This window comes from Mauremys mutica, chromosome 5 (genome assembly GCF_020497125.1).
Source record: "Mauremys mutica isolate MM-2020 ecotype Southern chromosome 5, ASM2049712v1, whole genome shotgun sequence".
NCBI classification, from domain to species: domain Eukaryota; kingdom Metazoa; phylum Chordata; order Testudines; family Geoemydidae; genus Mauremys; species Mauremys mutica.
The window spans coordinates 808,110-829,207 of NC_059076.1; the positions used below are offsets into that span (position 1 = coordinate 808,110).

Genomic DNA, 21,098 nt, shown 5'->3' on the forward strand with positions numbered 1-21,098 from the left:
AACATTGAACGAAATTTTAGATGTAATTTTCTTTTCACTGTTTGATCAATTTTTGCATTTCTCTGAGTTGGGACAATTAGTTTTATAAAAGTTTCGAATACATTTCACTTCCTTGTTTTCCCATGTGAGCACAGTCCTGCAGGGACCACGGAGGATTCCTTAAGGATAAGTTGTTTACATTTTAAATGAAATTTAATGTCCTAGGTTTTGTAGAAACTTGTATTCACAAAGCCTCAAGTGTGAGCCAAACATGCCCTGAATGTGGGCACAGTCCCGCTCCCTTTTTAATAAACAGGAGCTAAGCTTTACCACTGATCTCCAATTAACCACCTTTGCAGTCTTAGTCTCATCTCCCTGGGAAGTATCTAAATGAGGCCCAGGGTCAAAGTGAAGCCCCCAATTCAGTAAAGTATCCCTACTCAAGAAGGGTGCCTAAGCATGTGCTTTAACTTGAAGTCAATGGGATCTAAGCAGGTGTTTATGTGCTTTCCGGAATTGGGGCCAGATTGTGCTGAGATCTTAATTACCTTGTATATTATAAAAATGATGTTTATTATATGGGCAATGTAAGAGGTGTGATCTTAAATGCCGGTTTTCTTGCTCGTACGTGCTTGAGTTTTGTAATGGCCATGAGAGGTGAGACCGCGGCTTTCAGAGAGCAGCCTGAAGACTTGGTCATCATCTTTGCAGGCTCATGTGCTAGTTCTAGTGCAGTCAATAGGCAACATTTTCAAGCACATTGAAGTCCCATTTTTGAAAGTGACCAAGGAACCGACTGCCAAAGGGAATTTAGGCTCCTAGCGGGATTTACAAAAGTGCCTCTGTGAGTTTGTCCCTTTGAGTTTCAATGGGAGCTAAACACCTAACCTGCCTCGGCACATCTATAAATTCCACACTGCCACCTGCGGCATCTGTAGGCACTTAAATACCTTTGAAAATCTACCCCTAAGACACTTAGGGTATGTCTACACTGCAGTTGAAACCCCGCAGCTGTTCCATGCCGGCTGATCTGGGCTCAGGCGGGCTGTGGGGCTGTTTAACTGCAGTGTAGGTGTTTGGGCTCTGGCTCTAGAGCCCTGTGAGATGGGAGCTTTTGAAATTTATGCGCATTGAGACAACTTCCTGGAGTAAAGTTGTATGCGCAGGCTTGAGGCCTGCACCGGCGAGGTGTGTGCAGCACAGCCGGCCTTCCCTCTCAACATCAGGAAAAAGTGATCAATGATCAGAGCAAATGAAGTATCAGACAGAAGGCAGCCAATACCCTAAGCCCTAGGCCTGTGGCCCTCCCAACCAAGCCCCTGACCCACGCCGGGCCTTCGTTAACCCATCTGAAAAAGATAAGGCTACTAACAATGATGTATGTGTCTGTAGTGCTTTATCTGTACAGCCCAACACACTTTAAAGATGTGGGTAAGCACTGCAAGCCCAATAGAACGCTTGGCCCAGCAAAGCACAGACGTGCTGTAGCCTGATGATTTGGGAGGTCTTTATATAGTGTTGTCGGCTATGGACTGTTTTCCAAACTGTGTCTATGCAGAGAGGAGAGCAAACGCCTATATGATTATCAGCTGTCCAGCAGGGGAGCAGTTTGCTGGGACTGCTGTTGAACTTCTTGGCTCCTTTAACAGAACAACCAGTCACCCGGGACAGGATTTGGTTCTTGCAGAGTCTTCTCTGCCTCCCCACCGCTCCCCTTCTCCAGTTAGGTTGTGCTCAGCAGAGATCAGTCGCTCAGGGCGGGGATGCCCTGTGGGCTGCCTGTGGGGATGGTGTTACTAACTCGGCGTACAGAGGCATTAGGTTGACGCAAGGCAGCTTACATTGACCTAACCGTGTAGTGTAGACCAGGCCTGAAGGAAAGATCTGTGTAGCTCAAAAGCTTGTCTCTCTCACCAATAGAAGTTTGTCCAATAAAAGTGGTGACTTCACCCACCTTGTCTCTCTAATATCCTGGGACCGACACAGCTACAACAACACTGCATACTAACTAACCTGTGTCATGATCAAAGTTGACTGTATCATGGTGTCACGTGGGTATGAAATCCTGTTAGTCAGCACTTCAGCTCTGAACAGGGCAGGTCATGGGGCTGCATCATTGACAATCTTAATTCCTAGCTGTGATCAGCCTGATTGAGACTGTAGACAAAGTTTCCTATTCTTTATCTGAGAGTAGCAGCTAGAGTGTCCCCTGTGCTAAGCCCTGGACAAACGCATAATCCCTGCCCTGAAGAGTTTGCAATCTAAGGCCTGGTCTAAACACACAGTTGTAGCGATTCAGCTAAAGGTGTAACTTTATACCAGTTTAGTTAAACCTCTGTGACTTTGTGTGGCCACTGCTATTGATTCACTTTACATACATAAGTGTACAGGCACCAGTTCAACTGGTAGATCTGACTAAAACAGATTATAAGAAAGTCCAGAGACACCGTTGCACCATTTGAACAAACCCAATTTAAGGTAAATCAGTGAAGCTGCAGTGTGTCAGCCTGAAGGATGGGAGAGGAGAGAGAGTTGAGGTCACCTGCCCAAGGCCATGCAACAACTCAGTGGCAGAGCTGTGATAAAACCCAGGTTTCCTGAGACCCAGCTCTGTTCACTAGGCCACACTGCACTGAACAGTGTCCAGGAGTGCCAGGTCTCAGATGCAGGGCTGGTATGTTTCAATAGACAATGAGCAAGATGCTCCCTCCTGCGGCTAATTTTAACTCCCTATCTTTTGCTTGCAGGAAGGCCCACGACGCTGTGTGAAACGATGGGCAAAGCAGAGATGTGGCTGATCCGGACGTACTGGGACTTTGAATTCCCTCGCCCTTTCCTGCCTAACTTTGAGTTTGTCGGGGGACTCCACTGCAAGCCTGCAAAGCCTTTACCTGAGGTACCTTAATACTCTCCCTTGGTCTAGTCATCTGCCCATCAGATCAACGGCTGTTTGTTTCTCTGGTTTCCACATACAGGGTATGCCATATCCTGAGAAGCTCGCTGAGAACAATGTCAGCTTTGGGCAAGAGAAATCTGCTACGCATCACTGCAATGTTGGATGATGCTCTGTTGCTGATTGAAAATACAGGGCCAGTTTCAGAGCTGTGCTGATTTACACCAGCTCAGGAGCTGGCCTGTAGTCAATCGCCTCTCTGCCTGCTGGGGGGACAGGATGGGTGAGGTAATATATTTTATTGGACCAACTTCTATTAGCGAGAGAGACAAACTTTCCAGCCACACACGGCTCTTCTTCAGGTCTGGGAAACAGAGTGTCATATCTAAATGCAAGGAGGAACAGATTGTTTAGCACAAGTAACTACCACGTTTCACGTGACCATTTGAAGTGAAGTGACCTGTTAATATCTCTCCGGTGATAGGGTGCAGGGCCAGCTCTAGGCACCAGCAAACCAAGCACGTGCTTGAGGCGGCACATTTTCAGGGGCGGCATTCCGGCCTCCCCTTTTTATTTATTTATTTTGTTTACTTTGGGCGGCAAAAGCCTAGAGTCGACCCTGGCAGCAGCAGCGCGTCGTGCGTGGGGGCGGCTGGGGGCCGCTGCGGTTTGCACCGTGGGGAGCAGCACCCGCACCTTGTGGCTGGGCCAGGCAGGCTCTGAGTGGGGGACACTCGGGTTTGGGGCTGCCCCACAGGGCACACGGAGCCGCCTGCAGGTGCTGCAGGGTGGCCACCCCCCAGCGCCACAGCTGGGGCTGGGCGAAGTGGCCCGAGCCGCCCAGGGACTGCAGCAGGGCGGCCAGAAGCAGCAGCAGAACCATAGAGGGCGGGGCACTGCCATGCGAGGCCCGCATCCCGCTCCCTCTGGAGCTGCCCTGCCCCGGCTCCTCAGCCCCCTGCCGGGGTGCTCCCCTGGCTCTGCCCTCCCGGGTCCCGGCCAGTCCTGGAGACGGGAGCCCTGGCTGGAGGGACTCCGCTGCTTACCCCGACCCTGCCAGCGCCGGACCGGCTGGAGGCAAGGGGGGAGCGGGCGGAGTCAGCACTGGTGGGGGGGAGCCCAGCCCTGGGGCGGCAGGGGGTGCGGGTGAGGGGGAGAGAGAGCCCAGGGCTGGGGCAGCAGGGGGTGCGGGTGAGGGGGAGAGAGAGCCCAGGGCTGGGGCGGCAGGGGGTGCGGGTGAGGGGGAGAGAGAGCCCAGGGCTGGGGCGGCAGGGGGTGCGGGTGAGGGGGGAGAGAGAGCCCAGCCCTGGGGCGGCAGGGAGAGCGGGTGAGGGGGAGAGAGAGCCCAGGGCTGGGGCGGCAGGGGGAGCGGGGGAGGGGGAGAGAGAGCCCAGGGCTGGGGCAGGGGGTGCGGGTGAGGGGGGAGAGAGAGCCCAGGGCTGGGGCGGCAGGGGGTGCGGGTGAGGGGAGAGAGAGAGCCCAGGGCTGGGGCGGCAGGGGGTGCGGGTGAGGGGGAGAGAGAGGCCAGGGCTGGGGCGGCAGGGGGTGAGGGGGAGAGAGAGCCCAGGGCTGGGGCGGCAGGGGGTGCGGGTGAGGGGGAGAGAGAGCCCAGGGCTGGGGCAGCAGGGGGTGCGGGTGAGGGGGGAGAGAGAGCCCAGGGCTGGGGCGGCAGGGGGTGCGGGTGAGGGGGAGAGATAGCCCAGGGCTGGGGCGGAACGGGGTGGGGGGGAGGGGGGAGAGAGAGCCCAGGGCTGGGGCGGCAGGGGGTGCGGGTGAGGGGAGAGAGAGCCCAGGGCTGGGGCGGCAGGGGGTGCGGGTGAGGGGGGAGATAGGGCCAAGGGAGGGGGCGGCAGGGGGTGCGGGTGAGGGGGAGAGAGAGCCCAGGGCTGGGGCGGCAGGGGGTGCGGGTGAGGGGGAGAGAGAGCCCAGGGCTGGGGCGGCAGGGGGTGCGGGGGGGGGAGAGAGCCCTGGGCTGGGGCGGCAGGGGGTGCGGGTGAGGGGAGAGAGAGCCCAGGGCTGGGGCGGCAGGGGGTGCGGGTGAGGGGGAGAGAGAGCCCAGGGCTGGGGCGGCAGGGGGTGCGGGTGAGGGGGAGAGAGAGCCCAGGGCTGGGGCGGCAGGGGGTGCGGGTGAGGGGGAGAGAGAGCCCAGGGCTGGGGCGGCAGGGGGTGTGGTTGGAGGAGGGCACTGGTGGGGGCAGGGAGTGAGAGCCCAGGGCTGGGATGGAGGGCAGCCAAAAATGTTTTTGCTTGGGGCGGCAAAAAACCTAGAGCCGGCCCTGCTAGGAGGAAAGGAAGGGGCAGGGGGGAAAGCACCTGTGGGGGGGTGTCATTTAGGGGGTTACAGGTGGTTGTAATAAGCCATAAATCCAGTGTCTCTGTTCAGTCCATGATTTTTAGTCTCTAGCAGAGTCGTGAATTTAAGCTCCCAGGCTCGGCATTTGAAAGTGCTGGGCAGGTTTCCTTTGAGGATGAGGCCTGAGAGCTCCAATATGGAGCGATCGTTCTGTGAAAAATGCTCACCCACAGGTGACAGGGTGTTTTTGTCTGTTATCGTTTTCCTGGGTGAGTTCATTCGAGAGTGTAGCTATTATCTGGCTCCACCCCATAGTTGTGGTTGAGGTATTTAGTGCACTGGATGAGGTAGGACCCTGTGTAGGACCCACCTGTGGATCTTTATGGGGGAGAGGGTCATTAAGGCACAGCAGTGGTGAATCCAGTGCTCAGCTTAAAAAATACCCGAGTACACCCCTCATCCCATGGCTCTCTACTCACCCAAGCTGTGCCACCCACCTCTGTATTGCTGTTTTTAGCAGCATCACATCTGGCCGCTGGAGCCTTTGGCGGGGGGAAGCATCAGGGAAAGGGTCCCTCCCTCCACAGGGAAAGGCTCTGGCAGCGGGAAAAGGCAGCAGGGACAGAGGCTTTCCTTGCTGCCTCCCCCCCTGCCAGAGCCCTTTCGCGCCGACGAAAGTGGTGTGTAGCGTAGACGTCGCCTGAGTCAGATAGGAATGATGGACAGATTGAACTGCTCGGCGCCAGGCATGTGCCTGGGCTGAACAGCTAATAAACGATGACGATGAAAGCTTTGTTAAACCAGCTGCCCATGCAATCGCCTTTTTTAAAAGCTAGCCATTGGCTCATTATACCTGTGTCAGCTAGATTCAAGAACCCTCTGCTGTAAGAAATTTCCCCATGTAGGAGCTTAGAGACCATGATCAAATAACATTTTAGCCTTCTCTTTGATAAGCTTTGTTTTTACATTAATATGTCTCTTCCCATGTGTATTTCTACTGAGTACCTTTCACCTAGTTCACTATGCAGTGCCTTGAAAAGTGGGTTAGAATTTAAAGGGATAGCGTGTCATTTTAAGGGGTTTTCTGCTCCTGTTTGCAGACTACCCTGTAGGGAAGCGGAGATCAGCAGTCAGTCCGCAAAAGAACCAGCCTAGGGCATGGTGAATTGAGTTGTGCCTCTTTTCCTGAGGTGCGGCTCTGGGTTTGGTGGTTGTGTGAGAGATTTCTGGAGTCTAAGGGAAAAAACAGTGTTACGCTTAGGGTATGGCTACACTGGCGATTTGCAGCGCTGGAAAGCCTCCACCAGCGCTGCAATTAGTAAGTGGCCACACCTGCAAGGCACTTCCAGCGCTGCAACTCCCTGGCTGCAGCGCTGGCCGAACACCCCTCTCGGCATGGGGAATAAGGATTCCAGCGCTGGTGCTGCAGCGCTGGTCATCAAGTGTGGCCACACACCAGCGCTGTGATTGGCCTCCAGGGTATAAGGATGTATCCCAGAATGCCTGTTCAGCCACTCTGTTCATCAGGTCAGACTCTACTTCCCTGGCCTCAGGTGACCCGCCCTTTAAATGCCCCGGGAATTTTAAAAATCCCCTTCCTGTTTGCTCAGCCAGGTATGGAGTGCAATCAGTGAATCTTTACAGGTGACCATGCCTCCACGTGGCAAACGAGCCCCAGCATGGAGCAATGGCGAGCTGATGGACCTCATCAGTGTTTGGGGGGAGGAATCTGTGCAGGCACAGCTGCGCTCTAGCCGTAAGAATTATGATACCTTTGCCCAGGTATCGAGAGCCATGATGGAAAGGGGCCATGAGCGTGACGCGGTGCAGTGCAGGGTAAAAGTAAAGGAGCTGCGGAGTGCCTATTGCAAAGCACGCGAGGGAAACCGCAGATCCGGCAGTGCCCCCACGACCTGCCGGTTTTACAAGGAGCTGGATGCGATTTATGGGGGTGACCCCTCTGTAAATCCAAGGACCACGATGGACAGTTCAGAGCCGGTAGAGGAGGGGGAGGGGGAGGCATACAGTGAGGCTACTGTGGTGGGGGAAGACACCCCGGAGTCCCAGGAGGCATGCAGTCAGGAGCTCTTCTCAAGCCAGGAGGAAGCTAGCCAGTCGCAGCCCCTGGAACTTGGTGCAGAAGAATCACAGGAGCAGGTCCCAGGTAAGCAGCTTTTATTGCAATGCAAAGGTTTTGGGAGAGGAGGGGGGATGGTATGGCTGCATGCCTGCATGCCTAGACATGGAATATCCCATTGATGTGGTCTATCACGTCGCAGTAATCTGCCTCTGTAATCTCTTCAAAAGTTTCTGCAAGAGCATAGGCAATTTGCGTGACCAAGTTTAAAGGGAGAGCCATTGTGGTCCCTGTCCCATTCAGGCTAACGCGTCCGCGCCACTGTTCCAGGAGGGGTGGGGAACCATGCTTGCACAGAGGCACGCTGCATAAGGACCCGGGCGGAATCCGCATTGTTGTAGGAGACCCTCCCTTGCTTCTTTGGTAACCCGCAGAAGGGAGATATCTTCCAGTATTAACTCCTGTGGGAAATGGAGGGAGTGTTTCAGTGCTGGTTTCCCCAACTGCATAGCGCAGCAGGCAGGAACCCCAGGAACCCCAGGGTTAACAAAGCCCCGAAACAGGCAGCCTAGCCATGAAGCAAGAAGCACCCTGCTCGAGCACACCGCGGAAGGAAACCCCAGGGTTAATTCCTGAGGGAGATGGAGGTGCTGCATTTAACAAAGCAGCAGCACCCTGCTCGAGCACACCGCGGAAGGAAACCCCGGGGTTAATTCCTGAGGGAGATGGAGGTGCTGCGTTTAACAAAGCAGCAGCACCCTGCTCGAGCACACCGCGGAAGAAAACCCCGGGGTTAATTCCTGAGGGAGATGGAGGTGCTGCGTTTAACAAAGCAGCAGCACCCTGCTCGAGCACACCGTGGAAGGAAACCCCAGGGTTAATTCCTGAGGGAGATGGAGGTGCTGCATTTAACAAAGCAGCAGCACCCTGCTCGAGCACACCGCGGAAGGAAACCCCGGGGTTAATTCCTGAGGGAGATGGAGGTGCTGCGTTTAACAAAGCAGCAGCACCCTGCTCGAGCACACCGCGGAAGGAAACCCCAGGGTTAATTCCTGAGGGAGATGGAGGTGCTGCGTTTAACAAAGCAGCAGCACCCTGCTCGAGCACACCGCGGAAGGAAACCCCAGGGTTAATTCCTGAGGGAGATGGAGGTGCTGCGTTTAACAAAGCAGCAGCACCCTGCTCGAGCACACCGCGGAAGGAAACCCCGGGGTTAATTCCTGAGGGAGATGGAGGTGCTGCATTTAACAAAGCAGCAGCACCCTGCTCGAGCACACCGTGGAAGGAAACCCCAGGGTTAATTACCATTACCATTTCTGGGAGGCTGTGAATTCTCTAGCAGTTGCTGAAATGTGTGAGGAATGCTTGTGAGACTTTAAAATAACTTCAGATTATACACAATGGAAGCTCTCTTAAAATGTATCATTTGCTGCATTTTTACAGTGACCTTGAGTAGTCCTGGGCCAGTCTTATCAGTGACTGAAAGAAAGCTGCAAAACCTGAGGAGGAAACCGAACAAGAGCAAAGAAGAACTGGTGAAGGCAGTTATGAACCAGTGTGCAACAGAGAATAAAAATGCGCAGGAATGGAGAGAAAAGATGCATCACTGGAGGCAAACAGAAAGCAGGAGAAAGGCGTTGACGCTGAAGAAAACCACGAGGCAGCTTATAAACCTCATTGCGCGCCAAACAGACTCTATGCAGTCAATGGTAGCAATGCAGGCAGAGCACTACCGTGCCAAACCACCACCCTCCCAAACCTCTTTCCCCTATGCACCAATGTCAGCTCCAAGTCCCGTTCGCCAGCATCCAGGTTCTTACCTACACCATCACCAGCTGCCCCCGACACCTGTACGGTCACCTATGAGCCCAGAGAACTACGACCCTTACCCTCTGCACTCAACCCCCATCACCATGCAACAGTACAATCCTGAGGTGCACAGCACTCCTGGCAGTACATATGAAAAACTATGAATGTACAGTTCAACAACCAACCCCCCTGCCCGTGTACTTCCTTTTTTTAAATAAATGATTTCTTTGATTATGAATCAGTTTTTATTATTGCATAAAGTGAAAGATAACAAACCCCAATGAAAACACAGGTAACAAACATCAAGGAAAACACAGGCACTTAAAAGCACTGTAACCAGTGCACGTCACTCCTGGTCAAGGCAAAAAAACATTACTGTTGGCTTTCAGCCTCAAATTTCTCCCTCAAGGCATCCCTAATCCTTGTTGCCCTGTGGTGGGTGTCTCTAGTAGCCCTGCTGTCTGGCTGTGCAAATTCAGCCTCCAGGACTTGCACCTCGTTGGTCCATGCCTGGCTGAATGCTTCACCCTTCCCTTCACAAATATTATGGAGGGTACAGCACGCGGATATAACCGCAGGGATGCTGCTTTCCCCCAAGTCTAGCTTCCCATATAGACATCTCCAGCGAGCTTTTAAACGGCCAAAAGCACACTCCACAGTCATTCGGCATCGGCTCAGCCTGTAGTTGAAACGGTCCTGGCTCCTGTTCAGCTTCCCTGTATATGGTTTCATGAGCCAAGGCATTAATGGGTAAGCGGGGTCCCCAAGGATCACAATGGGCATTTCAACGTCCATTACTGTGATCTTTCGGTCTGGGAAAAATGTACCTTCCTGCATCTTCCTGAACAGGCCACTGTTCCGAAAGATGCGTGCATCATGCACTTTTCCAGGCCAGCCTGTGTAAATATCAATGAAACGCCCACGGTGATCCACAAGCGCCTGGAGAACCATAGAGAAATACCCCTTGCGATTAATGTACTCGTAGGCTAGGTGGGGTGGTGCCAGAATAGGAATATGCGTCCCATCTATTGCCCCTCCACAGTTAGGGAAACCCATTTCTGAAAAGCCATCCACAATGTCCTGCACGTTCCCCACAGTCACGGTTCTCCTCAGCAGGATGCGATTAATGGCCCTGCAAACTTGCATCAACACGATTCCAACGGTCGACTTTCCCACCCCAAACTGGTTCCCGACTGACCGGTAGCTGTCTGGAGTTGCCAGCTTCCATATTGCAATAGCCACCCGCTTTTCCACCGTCAGGGCAGCTCTCAATCTTGTGTCCTTGCGCCGCAGGGTGGGGGCGAGTTCAGCACACAGTCCCATGAAAGTGGCTTTTCTCATACGAAAGTTCTGCAGCCACTGCTCGTCATCCCAGACTTCCATGACAATGTGATCCCACCACTCACTGCTTGTCTCACGAGCCCAAAAGTGGCGTTCCACGGTGCTGAGCATTTCTGTTACCGCCACAAGCAATTTCATGTCACCCGCTTTAGGCAAATCCATATCATCATCGGAATCCTCACTGTCACTTTGGAGCTGAAGGAATAGCTCAACTGCCAAACGTGATGTGCTGGCGACAGTCAGCAGCAAATTCCTCAGCAGCTCAGGCTCCATTTCACAGCGTGCTCCACTCACAAATGGCAAGAAACGTGGACGGCGAAAGTGTGACTGCTGGGAAGTGAAGCGATGCACCACGGGGCGTTGGAACAGGAAGCGGAATGACCCACACACTTCCTTCCCCTTCCCACAATACTCAGCGCCAAAACGGCGCCAAAACGGGATGAGGTGCTCTGTGGGATAGCTGCCCACAATGCACCTCTCAGTACAGCGCTGGAAATGCTGCCAATGTGGCCACACTGCAGCGCTGGCCCTGCACAGCTGGATGACCAGCGCTGCAAACTACCAGCGCTGCAAACCGTAAGTGTAGCCATAGCCTTAGACTTTCAGGTTAGAGTATTTCGGTTTTATTTCGTAGGTGTGCTGTGAACAGAACACAATAGCACTGGATGGTGTGGCTGCTTTCCAACATTAAAAGGCTTTTGTCTCTCTTCAGGAAATGGAAGAGTTTGTCCAGAGTTCAGGAGAACATGGTATCGTGGTGTTTTCTCTTGGCTCGATGATTTACAACTTAACCGAGGAGAAAAGTAACATGGTTGCCTTGGCCCTCAGCCAGATTCCACAAAAGGTCAGTTATTGTCAGTGAACTGCTTTCCTGCCAACAAGATCAGCAGGACTCCTGTAAAATCCCTGCTTCCCTCAGGCCACAGCTTTCAAACTGCATTGCCTAAAGGTAGGCTCTTTACTTCCTCTCAATATAAGTGCTCTGATTTTTTATTTTTTTCTTCTCCTGCAGCTTCAATTGAAGTAACTGGGTTTGGGGCTTGCAAAGAAACAGGGTTGAGTCCTGAGTGGTCACAGAAATTAACTTGATAGTATTTTTCTTGTATATGACTCACTTGAATAAAACCATGTGGGGTGAGTTCCCATGTCACAATGAGGCAGTGTGGACTAGTGGATAGAGAGCAGGACTGGGTTCCATTCCTGGTTTGGCCACTGGCCTGCTGGGTGACCTTGGGCAAGTTACGTCCCCACCCATGCCTCAGTTTCCCCATCTGTACAATGGGGATAATGATACTGCTCTCAAAGCGCTGTGTGGGAGATCTAATCAATAGTATAATACCTTACTATAAATGTGCGTGTAAATAACTCAAGCAGCTCAAAAGAAGCCTTGCTAACCAAGGGCCTCATCTAAACCCACTGAAATCAATGGAAAGGCTCCAGTAGACGTCAGTGGGCTTTGGCTCGGGCCCCAGATTGCACTGCAGTGCGATGGTGCAGCTTGAACTACAGCACGTGTATCTTCAAACGTTTTCATTCCAGGTTCTTTGGCGGTACAAAGGGAAGAAACCAGAAACTTTAGGACCCAACACTAGGATTTATGACTGGATACCCCAGAATGACCTGCTTGGTAAGACTCTGCTGGAAATGTTCCTAGTTGAGCTTTTCTCAGTATTGACAAGCGTGTTCCCTCCCCTCTTTACTCATTTCATTTATGACAAAAAGAGACTAGATTGCCCATTATACACACACAAGCTCATCCCCTAGCCAAATGCAGCACCTGAGGTCACTTGGAGGCCAGGGTATTTAGTGTGTTGGTGATCTAGGGAGAGGTGCTTACTCAGCCTTAATTACACTGGTGACGGTAGCAGAACAAGGATAGGATTCACAAAAGGTACTAAGGTGCTTAACTCTCCCTGATAACAGTGGAAGTTAGAAGCCTGAATACCTGTGTGGCCCTGGCCCTTAGCAGTTCAGCTTCAGCAGTGAAGACGTGTTCTTCTAGCTGTGCATGTCCCAGGTTGCTGTTGGCCTACGTGGGATCAGTTAGACAAGCGTGATGGGGACCAGAGCTATGGAGAGAGTGGAACAGGCAACAACCTGAGTGAGACTCAGTATGGCCAAGTGGGGAGACTTCTCCTGGGGCAGCGGGGTGTAAACTGCACACCTGACTGTTAGGAAAGCAGTGAGCCAAGTGGGAGCGACCGTAAAGCTCTATCTGGGTAGCAGCTTTGGGTCTAAAGTCCTGAAACCAGCCAGTGCTGTTCTCAGCTGCATGGCCCGAAATAGCATTGCCATAAAACCAGAGAGAACAATATTGCTTTGTCCTGGTGCTACTACCCTTGGAATCAGTGTGTGTGGCTCCCGTGACAAAAACTAGAGTAAACACAAAGAAGGGGAGCAGAAGTGGTGCAAAAACTGGAGTTACACTGGGATAAACGGGAGTGAATCAGACCCAGTAACTGGTGTGTAGCATTTAAACATCAGTATCTAGAAGGCAGCCACTGCCTTTCCCTTTTTATTTGTATTCTATTGAATCTTCTTTTTACAAAAATAAGGGGAGAACCGGGGAGTAAAAAGAGCAAGAAGTGAAGGAGGTGAAGGAAAGGAAAGAAAGAGGGGAAGGAAAGGACGGGGGAAGGAGAGTAACATCTCTGTTTCCATCCGCTAGGGATTAGTCAAAAGTTTCAAAAATTTTAACCAATTTGAAAATACTTGGTCTGAGGTCCCTCTTCTCTGAAACGGTACCCGCCCTTTAACTGCCAGGTCAGCAAAGCCACTGAGCCAGGAATCTAGCTGAGCAATCAGTCGTCTGGCTAGAAGCCTGGCTCTAGAGAGCCGAGCTTTCTGTGAGTTGGAGAGTTGCCCAGCTGATGGGATAGATCCCAAAGCACACTTCGGGGAAGTAGTTTTTAGGGAGGTTCTGTATCTATCATCATCGTAACCCTCCTGCCTACGTCTAGCTATAAGGATTGTGTCCCAGTCCCAGAACATGTGAGACAGCCTGGCTCCAGGAGACCTACTTCTCCAGCTCCACCCATGCAGCATAACCTGTGCAGGGATCGGTGTGAATGAAATATAACTTCCTGCTGGGTCAGCCTTAATCGGAGATCAATAGCAGAGTTTGTAAAGTTTTGCAAGGTACTTCCCCATTGGCTGGCGTTTGCGCATGTACACACCATTATCCGTTTCTAATGCTAATGTGGAGTAATTATGACTAGCCCCTTGTCAAACAAACCATTATTTACCTAGTTAGTACAAAATTGTTGCCTTTTCTCTGGAATCTGAGCATTTATGTACCCATCGTTCCTAAACGCTTCTCTCCTCCTATTCCAGGCCACCCCAAGACCAAAGCCTTTATTACTCACGGTGGAACCAATGGGATCTATGAAGCTATCTACCATGGGATTCCCATGGTTGGGATTCCCATCTTCGCTGACCAGCCGGATAACATTGCTCACATGAAAGCGAAAGGGATGGCAGTGGAGCTGGATTTTAACACAATGCAAACCCAGGATTTAATCGATGCATTGGATATGGTCATTAACAACTCCAGGTGAGTTCAGTCTCTGCCTAATGGGACAGGGTTGTGGTAGCTGTGTTGGTTCAAGGATACTAAGGAGACAAGGTGGGTGAGGTAGTATCTTTTATTACCTTGTATCTCTAATGGGACAGGGTCAGTTTACTGAAACCCAGTGCTGCTGAGGCGAGAAACCCAGCTGGCTCTCTCTTCTGGGAACTCTGTCACCAAAAATGCTGAACAATCTGAGCATAAACCAAGTGGTAACCTCACAGATTCTTGCATTAAGCATGTCTCTATCTGTGCATGCAACAGCTCCTGGAAGGGGTGGACCGGAAATCAATTTCTCTCACACTGTATTTTGTGATCTCTTTGGGAAAGATCCCTCTGAAAAGGCCTTGGAGCAGCCCCTGAGATTGTGTAGTTTTCTGCTCCCTTCTTGCAGTGAGTTCGAATGAAGTCACCCAGCCCATTTCCAATGCACACATGCGACGACAGGCAAAATTCCTTCTTGGCTAGTTTGTGACCCTGCATCTTAGCTTCCCAACTTGCTACCACTGTCCATAGGGCACTGGGGGAATTCCACCTGTCTCAAGCTGCGAAACACCAGATCAGGAGGGAAAACCCTGCAAATTATCTTCCCAGAAGTATTTTTTGCAAGGGAAAATTACAATAGAAAAAGCTGGACGCTAGGAGTGTCTTGTGGCAAACCCTCTGAAGGAGTCTCATTATGTAATAGAAAAAGGGGCTAGTTCATCTTTTCGACTCACTTTACATCTTGACCGAGGCCATGCCTACACTCCACAATTAAGTTGATCTAACTTATGTCAGCAGTCACCGCAGTTATTAAATCACTTGTGTGTGCACACGCTTGGCTCCTTGTGTCGGCGGTGCGCGTCCTCACCAGGAGCGCGTCTATTGACTGCATTGTCAGTGCGGGGCATTGTGGGATGGCTCCTGAAAGCCGGTAGCAGTCACCGTAAGCAATGCAGTGTCTGCGCTGACACTGCTTGGACCTAATGACATCGACCGTGACTCTACACCGCTCGGGGAGTGGGTGTTACTCAGTTGGCATAGAGAGGCACCAACGTCGGTGAGCGCCAAATTTAAGTGAAGATGCTTCCGCAGCTTACATTGACCTGACCCTGTAGTTTGGAGCAGGGAGTTGGTCAGAGATCCCTTTGCTTGCAAGGTGCCCCATACTGTAGCTTTGTTGGGGAAAGCGCTGTTTCAGAATAACCACCACTTGTTTTGGTTTTCCCCCCATTTCTTCAGCTATAAAGAAAATGCAGTGAGGTTATCCGAGATTCACCACGACCAGCCCATAAAGCCTCTGGACCGAGCTGTCTTCTGGATCGAATTTGTCATGCGCCACAAAGGGGCAAAGCACTTGAGACCAGCAGCTCATGAGCTCACCTGGTACCAGTATCACTGCCTGGACGTCCTGGCATTCTTGCTCATCTGTGCAGCAGCTACTGTTTTCATTGCTGTCAGGTGCTGCTTGTTTTGCTGTAAGAAATGCGGTAGGATTGTAAAGAAAAAGAAAACGGAGTAGATTTACTGTTCCCATGGGCCACGCTTGTCTCTGGTTAGGCCGTGGCTCAGCCAGGTACTTCAGCATGTTCGTGGTCCTGTTGATCAAGGCATATGCTGAAAATGAGGCGCATGCTGTAATACCCATGCGTAATCAGGGCCATGTTCTGGTGATGTATCAGGAAAGCTGCGCACTTAGCGAATGTGATGTTTACAGTAATTTCCTTTTGGCTTGAATAAGAATGAATCATTAGCTTGATCCACCAATCGGACTCCTTCGGTGATTACACAGGGACTTGTCATATGCTAACTGTGGCAATGATTTTCAGAATGTAACTTTCCGGAGACTTTATTTTAAATGGACAAAGCCCATATGTTTTAGGTCCTTTGCTGTGTCTCCCACCTGCAGGTATTAAAGTTGATTTGCCCACCCTGTGATCTGTGAGAGTGTGTCCTCACTAGATCACCCAGAACCAGAATATCTGTGTCTGTTGTATGGCTCCTGGAAAAGCAGACACTGACTAGTTCAGAGCTCAGATAAGTGGTCAGATGCTCCTAGAAGATGCCCACCTACAAGGCCAAGACTTCTGAAAATAGCCATCTGCCTGTAGGTTCCTATGTCCATATTTAAGTGTCTTAATAGATAACCTGATTTTCAAATGTTCTGGGCATGCAGCAGCTCCGTCTGACTTCAGTTGGAGATGCTGGGTGCTCAACATGTTTGAAAATCAGGGATTTTTTTAGCAACCATGGTGAGGATCGAGGAATAGGCTCCTTTGAAAATCCAATGTTAGTGAGGTGTGCCACTCCCATTAAATTTCACCATACTCTCTTGGCTCCTTTCAGAATCTCAGCCAAAGAGAACTTCATGGCTTGTGTCTGAAAGCCTCATCTGGAGTATAAAATGGGAATGGTTTGTGTAGTGATATGGGGGCTCCAATCGGATCCCTTCTGCTTTGGCTTTCGTGAAAAATCTTTCCAACGTTTAATGAAACTTTATCCTGAGTTTAATTTCTGTGGGTGAAGCCACAATTTGATGGCTGAGAATTATAGCGCTGGGAATTCAGTAGGCATGTGCTAGAGCGTGGGCCCAAGAAAGGGGGTGGCTGTTAGAACGGCAGCCTTCCCAGACGTGCAATTGAAGGGCAGTAACTCTATATGCTGGGAATATCAGTCTCTACAGCGTAGAACTCCCAATGGTCAAACCAGTACACAAGGGGATCCAGGAAATGGCAGACTAACTCAAGGGGTTTTATGTGCATAGGTCTGCCCCCTTTGCTCCCTAGTCCAGTGCTCAGTCTCCAGCCCCGGCCCAAAGCAACTCAGCAAGCTGAAGAAAACAGCTGCTCTGCCCAACCAAGGTGTGGAGACTGACTGGTGGGGGGAAGGCATTCCACTGTGTCCCATCCCCTCCATACACACATCCATGCATTCTTCTGGCCTGCTGTATAGGGAGTCCTGTGCTGCAGGATTCCCTCTTCCCCGTGGTCCCCCTTCTGTGGGGCATGGAGTTAGCCTTAGGGCACATGGTCTCTGTTTATCTTGCTAGCTGGCCTCCACAGCAGAACTAGCAACTTGTACATCCTGCCAGCTGCCAACGCTCCCTGAAGACTCGCATTAACGTCAGCGGGCTTTGGCGCAGGCCTTTACTGGCTTAGCTCATCGTGCCATCACTAATTCCCAAGCGTCTGCTGCCATACACAGGAGTGCGGCACCTGTGCTACAGCATTCCAGAGCTTCTGGAGAGGAGACCTGCTGAATAATGGGCCCTGTGGCTTCATTGGTCTGTAAGAGGTTGTCTTAAAATGCTCCTGGAACCGCCAAGTGGAACTGCTAATTTCCCTCCATAATGGGCAAACCTACTATCGGCCTAGTGGAACAACTCCTCAGCAGCTGTAGATCCGTATCAGTTATTCTGGTGAGCGCCATGAAGCTGTGCCAATTTTATAACAGCTGAGGATCTGTCCCTCTTATGAGCCTGGGGCTTGCTACAAAAAGCAAGCCACCAGATCGTGTCTAAGAGTGCCTTTAAACTTGCCTTTATTGTCAGAGTTGGGTTGCATTTGTAAATATGATCCAGCGCTCAATGGAAGGCAACCTGCACACAAGGCAGCTGGAGAAAACAGTAAGGTTCTTCATTTACTGCATAGATTTTCTTGTCCCATACAAGCTTACTTTATTAGCGCTAATTTTTGGCGCTGGCTGTGACCAATCTTAAGCCTTCAGTTAGTTCAAAGCTATGTAAACCCTTAACTATAGAAGATGGAAAAATGGATTTGTTCATAAAAGCTAAAGCTTTGATGCTAAACTGAAAAAGGGACATCTTGATGTTGATTTAGGAGACTTTAGCCTCCAGGGTCTATCATAGCAGATATACTGAGTCTAAGGGCAGGTCTACACTAAGAGCGGGGGTCGAACTAAGGTACGCAAGTTCAGCTACATGAATAGCGTAGCTGAATTCGAAGTACCCTAGTTCGAACTACTCACCCGTCCAGACGCCGCAGAATCGAAGTCCGCGGCTCCAAGGTCGACTCCGCCACCGCCTTTTGCAGTGGTGGAGTACCGAAGTCGACCCCGGCGCTTCCGGAGTTCGAACTATCGCGTCCAGATTAGACGCGATAGTTCGAACTCCGAGAAGTCGAACTCACCGCGTCGACCCGGCTGGTAAGTGTAGACTAGCCCTTTGACACACTAATGTGAATGGTCACGTTTCTGAGTATACAGAAAAATACCTAAATTGGTAGTCAGCTCTAGCCACCAGCGTTCAGTGATTTATCACTGAGATTCCCCTGGTTATTGTAAATCACTGGAAACTTGACTCCAGATTGGAAGCCCTGGGTGAGCTCCTCATCTGGTGTAACCTGCCCTCTTGTAATCACTTGAGTGGAGCTAGGCCAGTGCACACTAGAGAATTAGGTCCATTAGCTATTATCAAATGTCTACAGAAATCTACAGGTTGCCTAGGTCTGTGCTGGAACGCTGTACACATCTGTGCCCCTGCTCCTGCAGCGAGATGCCTGCAGGCTGAATGAAGTCAGTGGGAGCTGCATGTGCCCATACAGGCAGTTGGCAAGATCACACCCTTGATTGTTGACATGTAAAACAATCAGAGATTTGATACTCGGAAACATGAAGCCCGAGTAAGTTAGGTAGAGCTGCTGGGGCGGGGGAAGGGGTAGAGTTTGTGGAAAGTATCACAGAGGAGTTTTGACCAGCTCTAGTCTTACTTTTCCCTTCACAGGGAAAGAGAAAACAGCGAGCTCACTCCATTAAACCCCATTATCATGACCCTGTCCCTGCAGGACGATCTCTGCATGAGTGAGGGCAGGCACTTTATTTGAATGTAAAAGGTCATACAGGCACTTGTGTAATTCAACGCTTGTTGCACTTGTTGAATGAGCTAGCTCCCTTCTGTGTGCTGCTTTAATACCGCTACATTGCCACTGCTGCTAACCAAAGTATTTGCTGCCTCGTGGATAGCGCATTCAGCTCCGTGGGTTGATTTGTTAATAAAAGCAATTCCTATTATTGAGTGTCAAACTGATTAAGTCTATGTAAGATTTCCTCTACTAAAATATGCAAAGCTTAGGTTAGCATGTCAGTTTCAAGTCAGAGAATTCAGCTGTAGAAGATCCCCCAGTAACTGGCATTGCAATTTGTGCGGCTGGACTGCTACCCACAGAAGTTACCATGCACAGTTGCAGCCTTACTGGACCAGGTTATTTAAAAGTTTGCCTAAGCAGGAGACACATGCTGCCAGAGGAAGTAGGACTGAATGAAGATGGATGAGAACACGTATGTGGAGACAAATGGGCTGCCTTTTTCAGAAGAACATAGTAAGTTGGGTGCTAGACTTTCACAAGCCTGGCCGCATGTGAACGAGCTGAACACGTGAAATCTGGACATGAACCTGCTTGGCTTTTATACTCCGGCCAGATGCTACCTCATTGCTACTGCTCTAATTTCTTCTTCTTAGGATGACGCAGACATGTGTGCTGTGATAGACCCAGGCCAGTTGGGTACAGCAGAATAGCAGAAGGCAGATATACTGGCCACTGGATTAAGAGTTTTCTGTTCCCTGACTGACCAGAGCAGGGGCTGCTCCAGGCTAATGAGAACACCTGACTCTAATTAACCTGTAAAGAGTCAGGTGAGGCCATTCAGTTAATGTGACCACCTGACTCTAATTAAGGCCCTGCTGATACTATAAAAAGGGCTCACTCCAGTCAGACAGGGAAGAGCCAGGGGCGAGGAAGTGCAGCTGAAGGGCTGGTGACTGAAGACACCCTCAGACCATCGTTAAAGGAACTCTAAGGTAAGGGTGAAGAAGGGAGAAGCAGGAGAGCTGTGGGGAAGTGGCCCAGGGAAATGTAGCAACTCTGGCAGTGAAAGGTTGGCTGCCAAAACTGCTACCATTAGGGTCCCTGGGCTGGAACCCGGAGTAGAGGGCGGGCCCGGGTTCCCCACAACCCACCACTACAGGAACAGCTCCTGGGAGGGGAAGTCAGGCCCCTGTCAGGACAGGAGGCTGAACAGAGACTGTGGGAGTTCTCTCACCAACCTCCTTGCAGCCTATGATGAAAAGGGCTCAGTAGACTGTAACCCTGGCCCTAGAGAGAGAAGGGCTACATGGAGGGTCACAGTGAGCCACTGAGGCTGGCATAGACTGCCTAGAAGCGCAGGACCCACGGGAGCAAGGTCAGAGCTCTGCCACAGTGCACAGACACACACATACACACTAACTTGCTAGTTACTGAAGTAGCTCTACAAGCCATGGTTCAGGTGACAAATTAAGGCAAATTACAGATCGCACATGCATGGCTCTGCACTGTATGACAGCTGTAAGAGTCTAAACGTGCTGGGATCCAGAAGGTTCCTGCCTCCTGAGCCGAGATTAAGGCCTTGTCTATTCTGCCATGGTAAGGTGACCTAAGTTATGCTACTAGGCCGACTTACTGTGGTGTCTACACCGTGCTGTGTCAACAAGAGATGCTCTCCCATCAACTTCCCTTACTCCTCTGGGGGAAGGTGGAGTATCGGGGTTGACCAGAGCATGCTCTCCCTTCGATTTAGTGAGTCTTCACTAGACCAGCTAAATCGACACCTGCTGCATTGATTGCAGCAGTGCTGATCAACCGTAGACATGGCCTAAGAATAATACATTTCAACCCAAAAGTTAACTCTCAGTAAAGTGAGAACAAGGAAATGCCTAACTGCATGCAGAGAAGTGGGTTTGTTTTTTTCCAGTGAACTCTCAAGTTGTAGGTTAGCTTTTGGTTTTTACTATTGCAAGTTTAAATTCAAATCTGTCCTGTTCAAGAGCATTTACAATACATCAGTCAATGAAATATCCCATGGCATTTGCTATGGCATGTTACATAGAGGCATGCCTATGTTGGCACTGCAGTGGGTGTGTGCCCTGTAATTCTGTCTGGATCGAGCAATTGATTGACATGGGGGTGGTTTGGCTCTCTTTAAATGAAGTGGTGTTGAGACTGGCACAGGGCTAGGACATTAAAACCAGACTGCTTCAAATCAATGAGACTAATTCTCTACAAGTAAGTTATTGAGGGCACTGGGGTTACACAGCTGCTCCATGACAAAGAAAAGTATAATGTTTTAATCAACTGAGTTTTTTGTTCTGGTTTAATCCCAA

The 21,098-nt window shown here is 50.8% G+C and overlaps 1 protein-coding gene across 9 annotated transcripts in view; it reads left to right on the forward strand.

Annotated features, from left to right (window-relative positions):
• Window positions 1-15,814, forward strand: part of LOC123371350 (UDP-glucuronosyltransferase 2C1-like) — a 38,317-nt gene extending 22,503 nt beyond the window's left edge. For all 9 annotated transcript variants that reach the window (XM_045018855.1, XM_045018863.1, XM_045018859.1 and 6 more), the window contains 5 exons: window positions 2,727-2,875; window positions 11,105-11,236; window positions 11,932-12,019; window positions 13,726-13,945; window positions 15,185-15,814. In XM_045018855.1, coding sequence (XP_044874790.1) covers window positions 2,727-2,875; window positions 11,105-11,236; window positions 11,932-12,019; window positions 13,726-13,945; window positions 15,185-15,464 — 869 coding nt within the window. In that variant the 3' untranslated portion in view covers window positions 15,465-15,814. The remainder of the gene's footprint in view (window positions 1-2,726; window positions 2,876-11,104; window positions 11,237-11,931; window positions 12,020-13,725; window positions 13,946-15,184) is intronic.
• The last annotated feature ends 5,284 nt before the right edge of the window (window positions 15,815-21,098 follow it).